Raw genomic sequence first — 14,611 nt, 5'->3', positions numbered from 1 at the left:
CTGGCCCCAAGGTGCTCTCCTTCCTGGTGTCGGCCCCCCGGGCGCAGACGCCAGCCGCCTGCCCGTGACCTGGGGCGATGCCCCCTCTGGTATCATGGGCTTGCGGGGAGCCCGCATCCAGGAGCCAAAGACATCAGAGGAAATCGGGGAGTCCCCGTGGCCCTGCCTGCTGGGGGTGGCGTCTGGGAAGCCAGCCAGATTGGCCCTGCCCTCAGCAGCAGACAGGGTGGGGGGCGCGCCCGGTACCCACCCACCCAGCCTGCCTGCCTGACCGTCTGGCATCCTGCTTGGCCAGAGCTCCTGGCCACCCCAGGACCGCTCGCTCGTCCTGGGTGCCCGCTCTGCAGCCTCTTGTAACCTGCTGGGGCGCCAGGCACCTCCCTGCTCTCGCACTTGAGGCCTCCACCCCGCCCTCCGGCCCTGGTCACAGGGCCCAGCACCTACCTCTCAGGCAGGAAGCTCCCGGGCCAGTCCTGGGTGCTGGGCCTCTAGGGAAGCCAGGCTGGTCGTTCGTGTGGCCAGTGAACCCGGGGGGCGGCCCTGGTGGGGGTGGGACCGGGCTACCTTTGGGAGGCCACGCCAGGCCCGGGGAGGGGCGGCCACAAGCAGGCACAGCCCCGTGGCCCCCCCAGCCTCAGGCGGAGGGCGGGCCGGCAGAGGGGCGGCACGGAGGCGGGCCCCTCCCCTGACACTCTATCCCTCCCCCGGCTGCTTGCTCCAGGCGGCTGGCTCCCGGCCTGCCTGCCGCCAGGTGCCCTCACCTGCCTGGACCAGAAGGCCAGGCCCACGGGGGCCTGAGACAGGGGGCGGGTCTGCGGCGGGCCAGGGTGGGCTGCACTCCTGTAGGTACGGGCTTCCCGTTGGGTTGATGGAGTTCTCCAAGAAGACAGAGTGGGCATAGCGTGACATCGAGGGTGGATTAAATGCCCCTTAAAATGGGTAAATCTATTATCGGGTCCCAGCCCCCAAAAGTCTACTGGGAATGTTCCTGTGTTTGTCTGCTGGAGGAGGGGAGGAGGGGCCTGGGTGAGTGAGAAAGGCAGCTGGGCCTGCGGGGTCAGCCCTGGGCCAGGGGCCTGGGGCAGGGGGCTCACCCGCCCGGCCTCAGGGGGCGGCAGGGGGCGCCTCGGCGGGCGTCAGCACGGGTACCTGCCCACACGGTCTTTCCTTGGTGCCGCCCACCCTCCCTGAGGCCCTGGGTCCAGGCATCAGGCTCCTTACAGAGGCGGGAGTCATTGGTGAGACGTGACTGGGCTCCCCCAGGGGTATGGGGGTGCTCCAGAGAGGCTGCCACCCCCTGCGCCTGCACCCGTCCACCCACATGGTTGCCCCAGGGAGCCCCCAGATACGCCCTGAGGTCCTGGTCCTGACCCGGAAAGCCCGGGACTGCCCCTCCCCCAGGCCCCTGCAGGCCGCCTCGGCCAGAGTCCCCTGGGCCCAGTGTCGTCCTGCATCCCAAATGTCACCTCCTTCAATTCCACAGGCGCGTCAGGATCGCTGTGCCCTGCCCAGCCCACGCCCGGGCCCCGGGGAGCCAGCGCCCTGCCCGTGGGCTCCCACGCTGCCTGGCAGGTGGCTGCTGCGGCCTGTGGCTTCTCCCGCCGCCGCGAGTTCCCGTGGGCCCCCAGCCCCGTCTGCCCACCGAGCAGTGGCTGCACGTTATAAGCCTGGGCGCCCGCCCGTCCTGCGGCTTCCTGATCAGGCCACCCCAGCGGCCGCCTCGGCCCCGCCTGCCGCCGGGATCCCGGCCTCCTCGGAGGCCCCTTCACCTCACTGAGCCTCTGTTTTCTCGTCTGCAAAGGTGAGTCTGGGTTCCACCAGCCCTTCCGTGGGGTGCTGTGTGCAGATTGCAGGCCCTGCCCCACCTGCTCCTTCCTTGAGCCCCAGACCGCAGATCGTAGACCGCAGAGCCGGGCCACATACCAGGTGTGGCAGGATCAGGAGCCCTGGGGGGTGAGGCGTGGCTTCTCCAGCTTAGAGGGAAGGACCAGCTGTGCCAAGCCCGCGCACAACCGGCGAAGGGTCCCAGGTCTGGGGAGGCGAGGGCTTCAGCACCCCGGCCCTGGGAAGGGCCCGGGCAAGTCTGACCCTCCGGCCAGCATGGGCCTCTTCGGCCACAGGAGGCCTTGCCGCTGTCACAGCCACACTTCCTTGGGAGAGGTGGCCGGTCCGGCTGGGCCTGCTCGCCCTCCCGGGGCTGGACACTGACCGAGCCTGTCTCGGGACAAACCTGCCCACCCAGAGGCTGAGGCCCCTGAATGCGGGTCCCCTGACAGGTGACGGGGCCCCAGGCGGCCCCCGGCTGGGCTGCGGGAGGCTGGGACGCTGCAGACCCATCACAGACCTCAGCACCCTCGTCCCGGCACCTGCCCCTCACCTCAGGGACCTGACACCCGGGGCACTCAGCCTGGGTTGGGCACCGAACCTCCCTCCAGGCGTCCCTGCCGAGCCAGCCCCTTTCTAGGCCGGCCTGCTGCCTGGGGACATCTCCGGGGGCATGCAGGGGCAGACTCTCCCTGCCCGCCCTCCTCGCATCCAGGCCCTTTCCGTGCCGAGAGCAGCCTGCCAGGGTCCTTTGATGCCCCCTAGGCCCTCGCTGACAGTGCCCACGGGCGGTGAAAGGACTCACCCCTGGGCTGTGGCTGCTGCCAGCAGAATGGCCGGTGACTCAGCCAGCACCTGCACAGCCTGCACAGGGCGCCTGTCAGGCCCCCAGAACGCCTCTGCAGCCCACGGGGGATGAGTCCCGGCCTGGCCGCCCATCAGCCTGGGGGCCCTGAGCCTCTCCTCCACTCCCTCTGGGCCTTAGCTTGGCGGGGGCAGGGGGCGCTGAGGGGCCTTCCAGCCCTAGTTTGGGGGCAGTTTTGGAAGCATGGCCTCCCTCTGTCCAAGGTGCCGGCTCCTTGCCTTGGCGGAGCCCTGGGCCTGAAGCCAGGGGCGCCTGGCCCCGGGCAGAGGCAGGCCCGGGACCCTGCAGGCCTCTCACTGTGTCTGTGGCCATGGCCGACTGTGGCCTCTCCGGGCCCTGGTTTCTGTGGGTGATGATGGCCGCGTGTGGCAGGGCAGCCCTGGTCAGCACGGGACTCGAGAGGCTCTGCCGGCTCCTCCCAAAGGCGGCCTCGGCTGCCGCCGCCGGGGGCTGGGCGAGGGTCCCACCAGCGAGCGCACATGGGTGGCCTTCTGCTGCCCAGTCACCGAGCCAACCAGCACCGCCCCGTGATGCGCAGGGACCCACACGAGGCATTCTCCTTGCATCCCGCCCTCTTTCCTGCCCGTGCCCAGCCGAGTCCCTGCCAGACCTGCTGCCTTGGTCCCCGGGACAGCCTGTGCCTGCCCGGGGCCTGTCCATACCTGCCTGTTGCCCCAGAGCAGACTGGGGTGCTGACCTGGGCCTGGCCTGACCGGGCTGGGCTGAGGGCCTCTTTGGCCACGGGGTGGCACCCGGGGCACGGGGTGCCTGGCAGGGGGCATGGCCTCTGGGGTGGAGGTGGGCTGGGGATAGAACCACTGTGAAGCTCAGAATCTCAGGGTGTGGGTGTTTCTCTCCAGGGGTGCACAGGGGTCCAGCCTGGACACATCTCTCTCCTGGGTGTGCAGGCACGCCCACACACACACACGCGCGCACACACACACACAGCTCACCTCCCTGGTAACGCCCTCGGCCATCCGGCCGGGCCTGAGGCAGGTCTGACGCAGGCCTCCGGGCCTGTGGGGGTGGCGGGCTGTCTGGAACCACCGCCAGACCTCCAGGCCTCTGCCGTGCCTCCTCCCGGCGGCCGGGGTCAATCCGATAGGCCTGCTGCTGGGAAAGTGCTGGCCTTGCCCCAGACCCAGCAAATGCCTCCCTGCTGCCCGCCCCAGCAGCCCTGCCAGGCCGGCCCTACCTGCCTGGGTAGCCCAGCCATGCCCTCCTCCATGCCCCGCCCAGGGTTGGGGCCAGCAGTCCTTCCCACCCACCACCCACCTGGCCGTCATGGCTCCGACCTCCAGGCATGGGTCTTGCTGGACCAGGGACTGCCGTGGCTCTGGGTCCTGCGTCTGCCCGGCCCGTCCGTGTGGCCGGGGGTCCGAGGCCCACTTCACGTGCGGTGAGGGTTGAGTGGGGTGATGTGGCGTTTGCCACACTCGGAGCACCCCCACCCAGCCCTGCTCTGTTCACGCTGCTCTATTTTCCTGTCTTCCGTCCCTTCTGCCCTCAACTGCCCCACCTCAGGGAGCCGCGCCTCCCGGGGCTCCGGCACCTCCCATGTCTTGCAGTCCGTGCGGAATGTACCCTTCTGGTGTCCCTGGTCCCCACAGGAAGCCGGACCTGCCCCCTGCTCTCCAGCTATGACTGTGAAAGCCCGCGGCGCACTCACTGTCCACACCACTCAGCCAGCTCTGAGCTCGTTCTCGCGGATCCGGCCATCACCCTCGTCCCCTGTCCAGCGCCCCCTCCTGATCTCCAGTTTCCCTCCAAGGTGCGAAACAGAACAGCCGACGCCAGCTTATCCAGCTGGGCCTGTGCCCGCTGCCTCATTCCGTGGGCTGTCTGTCATAATTGGTTCAGGAGGATCCAGGGCTCCATCAAACCCTGGACAAGCTGCTTGGATGGATAACCGAGGATGGCCGCCCGCCTGGCCTCTCTTGACCGCCAAGGGACCCACTCGCCCTTGACTCTGAGCTGGGGCTGCAGGCCCGCCCTTGACCCTGAGCTGGGGCTGCCGGCCATGTCCACTTAGGAAAAGGCAGCAAGTGGGAGAACGTGGGCTTCTCTGCTTGCAGCTCAGCAGCAGGGGTGTCTACACCACCTCACCCCACCCCACGTCCACCCCACACTGCGTTGGTCCAAGGGCACGGCCTTGAACAAGGGCACTTCCTGCACCTGTCGGCGTTGCAGGGGCTGGCACACCGACCCCACGTGTGTTATCCACATTCAGCCGTAAATTGCTGGGAGTTGTAATTACAGTTTGATTGCTGGGTAAAGCACCATATGCAGCCTTTCCATCTAAAGGAATAACAATTTCCACGAAGCCGACAGCCCTGCCTGCGGAAACCGCGGCTTTATGGATCTCTTTATTGGAGCGTGTATCTCTCCTCCTGAATTACAGCAGCTGCGAGCAGAGCACCGCAGAAAGCAAGGGCCAAGCGCCTTCTCACACGAGCCGCCCGTCTTGATTTACAAGGCAGAGCAGAGCAGCGAGGCGCTGGCTTCAGTGACGGAAGTCTTTGCTCTCGCTAGCTACGACAGCTTTGGGCAGCTGTGAGTAAGTACCACTCGGGACAGCGCCGGGGACCCTGGTTTCAATTATACGTCAGCCGTCCCCCCACATTCCTGGCGGGCAGCCGTGGGACAGCACAGATGACGGGCTCAAGTGTGTTTGCATCCTGGGGCTGGTCCCCTGGGGGCCTGAGCAACTCGCCCCGTCCTGCTGAGCCTCGATTGCCTGCACTGCCCACCTGCCTCCTAGTACAGTCACCAGGACTCGGTCAGACGGTGGGGGTGCCGCCAGGGCCTGGCGCGCAGGAGGCCTCCACACAAGGCTGCGCCCGAGCCCTGCACGCAGAGCACGGAGGGACGTCCGTCCGCCGTGTCGACGAGGATGGCCTGTCCCTTAGAAAAGGGACCAGGGAGTGCCAGCGTGGGGCTGGGGCCGGGTGAACAGTGTGGAAAAGTGAAAGTTGCTCAGTTACGTCCAACTCTTTGTGACCCCACGGACTGGAGCCCACCAGGCTCCTCTGTCCATGGACTTCTCCAGGCAAGAGTACCGGAGCGGGTAGCCTTTCCCTTCTCCAGGGGATCTTCCCAACCCAGGGATCACTCTGGTCTCTTGCATTGCAGGCGGATTCTTTACCAGCTGAGCTACTGGGGAAGCCAGTGTGGCCCATCCAAGGAGCGTCAGTGAGGGGTCTGGGAACGTGTAAACAGCGTCCCTCGGGGCCCTCGGCTTGCTTCAAACCCCAGCCCTGCCGCTTGGTGGCAGCGTGCCTCCGTTTCCTCAACTGCTGTGTAGACCTCATTGGGTGGGCGGGAGGATTAAACGTGTTACCAGGACTGAAGGGTGAGCCCAGAGCTCACCAACAGGCAGGGTGAGCCAGACCTCTCGTACATTTAGGGGCCGAGGCAGAAAACCAAAGCTGCAAATCTGGACTAAGCCCCAGGCTGGAGCCTGACCCAAGGTTCAGGTTCCCGGCTGGTCAAGCAGGAGAAGCGTTTCCAGACTCGTCTGATGCCTAGATGACGAGCGTGCTAATTACAGGCTGCTATGGGTCGAGGCGGCTCCAGCCCAGCGGCACTTGCGTCGGCCCGTGCGCCCGGCCAGGCGCCGCTTCTCCAGGAGCTGTCGCCCCCATCATTCCCAGGTGCTGCTGACCCCCCAACACATCTCTTCTACTCCGGCGTCTGTGTCCCCACACCTGCCATGACCTGTGTCACCCCTCGGGCCCTCTCATGTGGGTGGACAGGCCTTTCCCTTCTCCTGTTGGTCAGCTGCTTTCTGGCCTTTAAAGCGTCCGTGCAAGCCCTCCAAGTGCAGACGCCAGGCAGGGTCTTCTCAGGAGAAAGGCCAGGGCTGAGAGCGAGCAGCAAGGAGGTGGGACCCAGAGCCCCCAGCCAGATGTGGCCGCCGAAGAGCCCTGAGCTGCCCGGCATGGATCTGCCTGTTTCCCCTGGTGGGGGCCTGGCTCCCAGGTCCCTCAAGCTCCCCACACAGGGGCATCTGCAGCGCTCTAGGAAGTCTGGTGGACCCTTGTATGACTGCCTGGCCCTCCTGACACAGGTCACCGGGTCACCCCACAGCTGGTGTGTGCCTGTGGGTTTACCCGACGGTCCTGAGGGGCTGTGAACGTGCCTCCCCGGGGGCCCTGGCATCTGCTGAGGGAATGAGCCTTTAAACAAGGCTGTCTTCTGTCCCATGCTCAGCAACCCCACTCGAGTCCTTCTCAGGTTAGACCAGCAGCATGGTCTCGCCATCACCGGTCCCCGACAGCCCCTAACGTCCCAGTTTGAGCTTCTGCCCCCTGGCCGTTCCCACAAGCACCCACACCGGTGGCGGGATGCACCTCTACCCTCTGTCTTTAAGCACGTGGCTCTGGAAGCTAGGGTGCCAGTCCATCGAGAGGCCTCGAGCGGCGTCTGGGCAACAGAAGGATCAGAAAAGCCACGGAAGAGGAGCAGGATGAGGGAGGGGGCAGAGTCAGCTCCTGGAGCTGTCTCACTGTGTGAACCTCAGATTGAGCTTTTGCCAAATATGTTTTCCTCCCCGCAGCTGTTCACTGCAATGAACGTATGTCGTGTGCCTGACATTTCTCAGCATTGTTAAGAAGAATGGTAAGGTATTTGAGGATATGCATTTATTTTTAATAATAAAAAAAACTTCCCCCAACAATTGAGGGCCATGGCTCATTTGTCACTTCTCACACACGTGAGGCTCTGGACCTGGGGAGGAGGACTCGCAACCTTCTCAGGACGTGCTTCCTGTCCCTCCACAGGGGCCGTCAGCCTCCAAACCAAGGCCAGCCCGAGGCGTCTGTGTTTCTTCCAGCCAGAGAGCTCCTCCTTCTAACCAAAGGAGCGCCTTCAGATCCTTGAGAAGGTGTCTGAGTTGGCGCATGGCCCTCCCGGGTGGCAGGGGCGGCCACGCCAGGGTCACCACACCTGGCACATCTGGATCGCCTCCTTCAGGGCCTCCACCACCTCCATGCTCTTGTCCTTCACGGCCAGGGCGAGGAGGACAGCTCTGTTTCCAGCTTCTTGAGACACAAATGCCACCAGGTTTTTCGCGAAGACATGGACGAGCGGCTGAAGAGGGAAGGGGAGACCACTGTAACTGAAGGAGACCTGCTTTCTTCTTAATGGCTTCACCCAGTGCCTCTCAGGAGCCCAGGCCAGCTTCCGGATCCTCTCTCTCCTGGTTCTCTCTACTCTGGAAGGGCCGTGAGAGTCCACAGAGGGAAAGCCTGTCAGACCTCACAGATGACCTTTCCTGAACGGGGCAGAACAGGCTCTCACTATCATGAGGTACTATGATGGGGTCAAACTGTGGCACAGGCTTGCATTACAAAACAATGCCTCTGCATGTGTCTGATAAAATGCTGATGGGCTGCATGCAGCAGGTGGACACCCTCCAATTATCTGCGGGCCCCACGCAGTGCTGCCCTGGGCTGTGGTGGCGGGGGGACAGGGGTGCGCTTGCCTACCGGATGCTCCACATCCTGACAAAGTACGGGCACTGGGAGCCCTTCCCAGCCCATTACCTCATCCTTCCCGAGGAGGACTTTGGTGGTCAGCACAGGCTTGCCGACGTCACTAGTCACACTGCTGGGCTCCAGGGAGACCAGGGTACCCATCTTCCCCAGCTGGGTCACCACAACCAGGATGTGGCTGCTGAAGGCCGTGCAGACCACCTGGGTGGGGACTCCGCACACCACCGCAGTCTTCTGCTTGGACGTCAGCAAGGGTTTACCTTCCATTGCGGAGTCTGCTCGGTAGCACCTTACATTTATCTTAAGAAAAAAAAAAGTAAATCAATCGATGGCAGATAGCCTGGGAGCTCCAGAATAAACACTATTTGGCATTAAAAGAGAAACACAAGTTGGCCCATTCAAAAGCCTGTCTGTTCGCCCACACAGGCTTTATTCGCCCGAAACTTTCTGGATTCACTCACACACACAGAGGTACCCAGGCTGGATGTCAAAGAATGCTTCTCCCTGTGGAGGCAGACTAGGGCTCATCTTCCCCGCGCGAGGGCCCCGCCCCACCCCGAGGGCCCTCCCTGAGTCCCGGCGGCCCGCCCTCGCAGGGGGAGTAGGCGCCGCAGGTTCGGAAACCCGGCGGAGCAGCGGGCCGCGCCTCCGCCGCCCCTCCGGTCCGCCCACTAATCGTTTCCTGCGTTTGGGGAAACCGTGGGTCCCACAGAAGCAGCAGCACCCCGACCACAGCGCGAGGACGAGGGCGGCGGGGGCCAGGCGGAGCCCCCGGGGGCGCCCAGCCTCTCCGCCCGGCTCCAGCCCCGCGAGACGCCCACTACGCCGCCACCCGCCATGCCGCCCTCGCTCACCGCGCCGCGCCCGGAAGTGGCGCACGCAGGCGCCGCGGGCCCGCCCCCGACAGGCCCCGCCCCGCGAGCGCCGAGCCCTCCCCCCCCCCCCCCCCCCGCCGGAAGTGCAGCCCGCGGGACTTCCGGCTCCCGCCGCGGCTTGGGACTCTGTGCTGTGGGGTTCCGCGCGCCCGGGCAGGGAGGGCTGGGCGCCATGTTTGCGGAAAGGGGCTGCAGCAGCAACCCGCGGGCCTGTCGGCCGCTGGCCCGCAGACGAGGGGCGTCTGACTTCTCCAGAAGGGCGTCCTCGCGCCCTCCTGAGGGAGACTCTGCAGCTCTGTGGTTGAGGAACCTCAGAAACAGGGTTTCTGGCCCGTTGGCCATGGGTTCCTGGACCTTCAAGGAAGCACGGGGAGCTGAGAGAAAAGCAGGGCTGGACGTCACTTTAAGCGCCGAAAACATCCCCGTCAGGACCCTTGACGTAGGGCGCAAGAGACCTCAGTGTGGGGCCCTCTGGGTTCATCCCAAATGCCTGTTGACTGAAAAAAAACACACGACCTAAAAGTCGGGAGTTACGTTTTATTCCTTGGACAAAACTGAGGACTTAAGCCCAGGACGCAGCATCTCGGATAGCTGAGGGAATGCCCCGAAGAGGTGAGGGAGGAGCCAGGGTTTATAAGGGTGTTTGCAACAAAGACCAGGTAGTCCGAAAGTCAGAAGATTGCTTAATACCGGAAAACCAGGCATCTCCAGGAATTCAGCGCTTTCCTCCGTTCCTTTGATGTGCACCTCAGCTTCCCGGGGCCAGCGTCCCGTGCTTTCTCACCCGAGTCCCCTCGGTGCACCGTCGGGCAGCTGTGATGTGACGGCTTGTAGGTTGCAACATCCTTTGCTTACTGATAGAGCAGGTGACATTTTTCACTTAGAGCCGCAGGAACCAGTGGGGATTTACAGCCAAGGTTCAGGATAGGGTCAGTGGGTGGGAAATTACTAAGAGGAAAGCGGGGTGGGGGGTTTCTAGGCAGGAAAACCCAGCAGAATTCCTGCTGGAGGCTGGCCAGGGTGGCCTCAGACCACCTGGGGGACAGTGGGGGATGAGGAACTGGTTAGACATTGGCGGTTACCAGACATGCGGGATGGGGTGGGGGGCAGTTCTTACTAAGACTGGAAAATGCAGAGACATCGCAGAAGTCCAAAAGTGAGTGCCTAGTTGGGAAAGAGTTCAGAGGGACTTCCCTGGTGGTCCAGTGGATAAGACTGTGCTCCCAGTGCAGGGTTCCATTCCTGGTCGGGGAACGAGATCCCACATGCTGTGGCTAAGCCCAGGCGCTGCAGTGAAGACCCAGCACAGCCAAGATTAAATAAACTGTGGCAGAGAATTTTTTAAAAAACAGTTAAGGGAGTAGAGTCTGGTCTAGGAGAGAATCTTTGTCAGTATGCTCTGCCTGGCAGTAACAAAAGCCTTTTTAAAAAAAAAAAATCTTTTGGGGGCTTCCCTGGGGGCTCAGTGGTAAAGAATCTGCCTGTCAGTGCAGGAGACAGGTCCAATTCGTGGTCCGGAAAGAGTCGACATCCGGAGAGGCAGCTCTGCCTGTGCACAGCTTCTTAGCCTGTGCTCCGAAACCCACAAGGAGAGAAGCCACCACGATGAGAAGCCCATGCACCATGGCTAGAGAGTATCCGCCACTCGCTGCAGCTAGAAAGAAGTCCTGGCGGCAACGAAGGCCCACACAGCAAAATGCATACACTTGAAAGTCACTGAGACTGTAGAAACCGCTTTTGGTTGCACCACGTGGCATGTGGGACCTTAGTTCCCTGACCAGGGATTGAACCCACGTCTGCTGCATTGGAAGTGCGGAGTCTTAACCACTGGCCCTCTCGGGAACTCCCTGACTAAGGCCTTTGAGCCCCTCTAGGTATGCCAGGCGCCTCTGCCCTCACAAGCCCCTCTGGGCCAGCCGTCCACGGCCGAGGGGGTGATGACAGCTGACGCTTATTTGGCGCTTAGTGTGTGCCAGGAGTTGTGCTCAGTGCTTTCCTACAGTGACGTGTTTAATCTCAACCCCACTGAGTAGACACGTTACCATCCCCGTCGTATAGACGGTATGTTCAGGCTCACCGGACTCGCCCAAGGCCACACAGCTGAGAGGGGCAGGATCTGGGCTTCCGAACTTTACTCTTGATTACTGGTCTCACGATGCGCACGCCCAGGTAAAGGGGAAGAGCAGGGGCAGTGCTGTCCTGCAGCAGGATAACTTCTGGTGCCCCCAGGGGTCTGAGAGCCCCCCACACCCCCTGCACGCATCTCTCTCTGAGCTGAAGTGGTGTTGGCAGAGGAGGGTCTTGTGCTGACCCTGCAGTAATCAGAGTCTTGAGCCTCTCCCTGAAGAGATGAACACCCCCTGAGGAACCTGTCCGTCTTCCTGATGGCCTGTCACGGCAGACTCCCCCCGGCCTGGTCTGTCCACATCACTTAACCCCTTAGGAAGCCCTGTTGTCATGTCCAGCTCTGCGACCCCGTGGACTGTAGCCCACTAGACGCCTCTGTCCATGGGATTTCACAGGCAAGAATACCGGGGTGAGTTGTCATTTCCTCCTCCAGGGGGTCTTCCTGACCCAGGGATTGAAACCGTGCCTTCTGCCTTAGCAGGCAGACTACCGCTGAGCCACCTGGGAAGCCCTGGGTGGCACCCTCCTATCCTTACTGCTTTTTCTCAGGGTTTAATAACTCCGTGCACAATCCAAGTTTTGTCAAATGAAGCATGCTCCTTGCACAGTGATTTCTGGTGGCATGAAAGAAAAAGGCTTGTCTGCAAAAAATGATCAAGACAGACATAAAAGTCAAGAGAAACCTTGTATTTTGAGCTTTTTTTGCAGCCAGTTCACCAAGGGAAAGATTAGGAGAAAGTGAAAGTGAAGTCGCTCAGTCGTGTCTGACTCTTAGCGACCCCATGGATTGCAGCCTTCCAGGCTCGTCCATCCATGGGATTTTCCAGGCAAGAGTACTGGAGTGGGGTGCCATTGCCTTCTCCGAATATTCAAAAGAAGAAGCATACAGTTTCTCAGGCGGGTCTACGTTTTTGTTGGCTCTAAATTTAAACACCCATCCATCCACACGTGCCTCAAAAGCCAATTTCCAATGTATTGCCGTGTGAAACCTGTAAAAGGTTCATTTATTTTTATTCACCAGTTCATGCATTCTCTCTCTGAAGGCAAATAGGTACAAGAAATCTGACCCCCCCGAAAAAAGCCCACCCAAAACAAAACAAAACCCCCCAAGTCTGGAATAAGCTTATCACTTTTATTAAAGAGATGCTGAAGAACAAAGTAGATAGTTTTTTAAAGATTCTTTTTGATGACCATTTTTTAAGTCTCTGTTGAATTTGTTGTAATATTACTTCTGTTTTATGTCTTGGATTTTTGCTGTGAGGCTTGTGGGATCTTAGCTTCCTGACCAGGGATAGAACCCACAGCCCCTGTGTTGGAAGGTGAACTCTTATTTTTGTTGGACTGCCAGGGACGTCCCTAAACTGGATAATGTTTTTATGATGGCATTCTTTGGTTTAGATCTTTGATAAAGCCTGAGTATGAAGGACGCATGAGGTGAGATGCCGTCCCAGACTGAGGTGAAGGCCGTCCAGGCAGGGGGCTTCCTGGTGGCCTGAGTGGGTGTGTGAGCAGAATTTACACAGTTACAATATCTGAGCAGGAGGTCACCGCCTGCCCTGGACTACTTGAGTGCAAGATGAGACTCAAACTAGAAAGAAAGATCCCTTAAATTAAACTCTTTTGCCCCACCACTGATGTCAGTGATGGGGCAAAAGAGTTTGAGAATTTATCTTGAAAAAAAAAAGGAGGGGGAGTATCTTGAATTTGTCTTGTATTCAAGGAAATTTAGGTTCTTAATGCAATGATAAGTTGAAGAACCAGCGAAGAATTAATCAGGTGGTGTGTTGGCAGGTCATAATTTTCCCAACAAATTGTGTGCTTGCTCTCCACGTTCTCCTTCACATCGTGTATGATTTCCCAGCTCTGTCATAAAAAGGGTAGTTGTGCTGAGATATACACGCTCAGCATCCATTTCCCCAGGCGCCTCTCCTAGCCCCTTGCTGTTCACGTCCCTCACAGTGGGAGCCCCAGCCTGACACCAGCTTTGTCAGTTTCCTGGTCCTTGGTTGCACAGTCAGGCCCTCCCACACTTGCCAATGGCTTTGGGCCAGGTCTGAACATCCCTCAGCATTTCATTTATGGACTTTTTGAAATTTTGCATCTTTTGCAAGATTTACAACCTGACTTGATCTGCACTGCACTTCCACAGCCTCACAACATGATTCCCAGGGCGTTCAGTGTTGGGGGTGTGTGTGTGTGAGAGAGAGAGAGAGACAGAGAAAGAGGGGGAGAGAAGTAGATTCTGGAGCTACACAGTGAGGGATGCCTGAGAGGAGCCCAACTATGCAAATAGTCAATTCATTCATGAAACTCCTTGTGTTACGACAATGTCTCTTCCTCTGCAGCCTCCTGACTGCAGGCACTCAGGCAGCTGAAACCTGGACCAGCAAGACTTCCAGGTATCGCAGTCTTGGAACAGGTAAGGCATTGCCAGGGTTTGCCTCGGTCTTGTAAAGGCAATATCCCTCTAAACTTTTATGAGACGCGGCAGTTAGTGGAACCCCTTTACTTATTCACTTGACTGCACCTCCTGGCTTTGGGGATCTCACTTCCCTGATGAGCAGTTGAACCTGGGGCCGCAGCAGTGAGAACACTGAGTCCTAACCACTGGACCGCCAGGGAAGTCCACTTGGTTTGTATAAAGGGTGCTCGCTCTCACCTCTCTCGGCCACTCCGGGTCGCAGCCATTGGAGATTACATTTGTAACGCAGGCCTAGACGCAGACGGGGTGCAGGGCTTTCATCACGTTTAGGTTACAGATGTCTTCAAGTGAGTCAGAAAGCCGCATCCACTGGGATTTTTTCCAGTGTAGGTGCAGACACAGACGTGAAACCGTCTTTTGCCCAAAAGGAGAGCAGATGGGCTTGTACAGAGGAGACCGGCACGCCGACGTCGCCCCCACCTGTGGACGGGCTGTGCCCGGCTTTCTCTGGGCCGCAGTGCAAGTCCTGTGACCGAGTCTCCTTAGAGCATCCTGGGTCACGTGCCTGTCCTCGAATCAGTCACTGTTTTTAGAAAGAGTTAATGTCAGGAGTTCCCTGGCTGTCTGGTGATTAGGACTCGGAGCTTTCACTGCCGTGGGTTCAGTCCCTGGTTGGGGAACTAAGATCCTGCAAGCTGTGTGGCTCGGTCAAAAAAAGAAAAGAAAAAGTTAACGCAAAAGCATTAACCCGTGTATCTATGAGTTTAAACAATGCTCCTAAATACTATATGTCAAACAAGACGTTGTCAGTGGGAATGGCAGAATATTTAGGACTTCCCAGTGGAGACCACTCGCTCACCTTCTGCTTCTGTGGTTCAGCCTGTCCCGGGCATTTCCTACCCATGGGCTGACGTTCTGTGGCCTTTCATGTCCGGCTTCCTCCCTCAGCCTTCGAGACGCATCTGTGCTGTGGCCTGGGTCAGTGCTTTTCCCTCTTGGAGGA

General features: G+C 60.1%; 1 protein-coding gene across 2 annotated transcripts; it reads right to left on the bottom strand.

Moving 5' to 3' along the window:
- Window positions 1-7,317: 7,317 nt before the first annotated feature.
- PSMG3 (proteasome assembly chaperone 3) lies at window positions 7,318-9,104 on the bottom strand. 2 transcript variants are annotated; one of them, XM_055561437.1, is made up of 3 exons: window positions 9,039-9,104; window positions 8,236-8,484; window positions 7,318-7,780 (listed from the first exon to the last, which is right to left on the bottom strand). In XM_055561437.1, exons 2-3 carry the CDS (start codon window positions 8,449-8,451, stop codon window positions 7,628-7,630), a joined length of 369 nt encoding a protein of 122 aa, XP_055417412.1. In that variant the 5' UTR covers window positions 8,452-8,484; window positions 9,039-9,104; the 3' UTR covers window positions 7,318-7,627. The 2 variants fall into 2 exon arrangements, with proteins under 2 accessions (XP_055417412.1, XP_055417413.1); XM_055561438.1 differs by lacking the exon at window positions 9,039-9,104 and adding an exon at window positions 8,646-8,949.
- Window positions 9,105-14,611: the final 5,507 nt, after the last annotated feature.

This window comes from Bubalus kerabau, chromosome 23 (genome assembly GCF_029407905.1).
Source record: "Bubalus kerabau isolate K-KA32 ecotype Philippines breed swamp buffalo chromosome 23, PCC_UOA_SB_1v2, whole genome shotgun sequence".
Classification (NCBI taxonomy): domain Eukaryota; kingdom Metazoa; phylum Chordata; class Mammalia; order Artiodactyla; family Bovidae; genus Bubalus; species Bubalus kerabau.
This window is presented reverse-complemented; position numbering and strand designations above follow the sequence as displayed.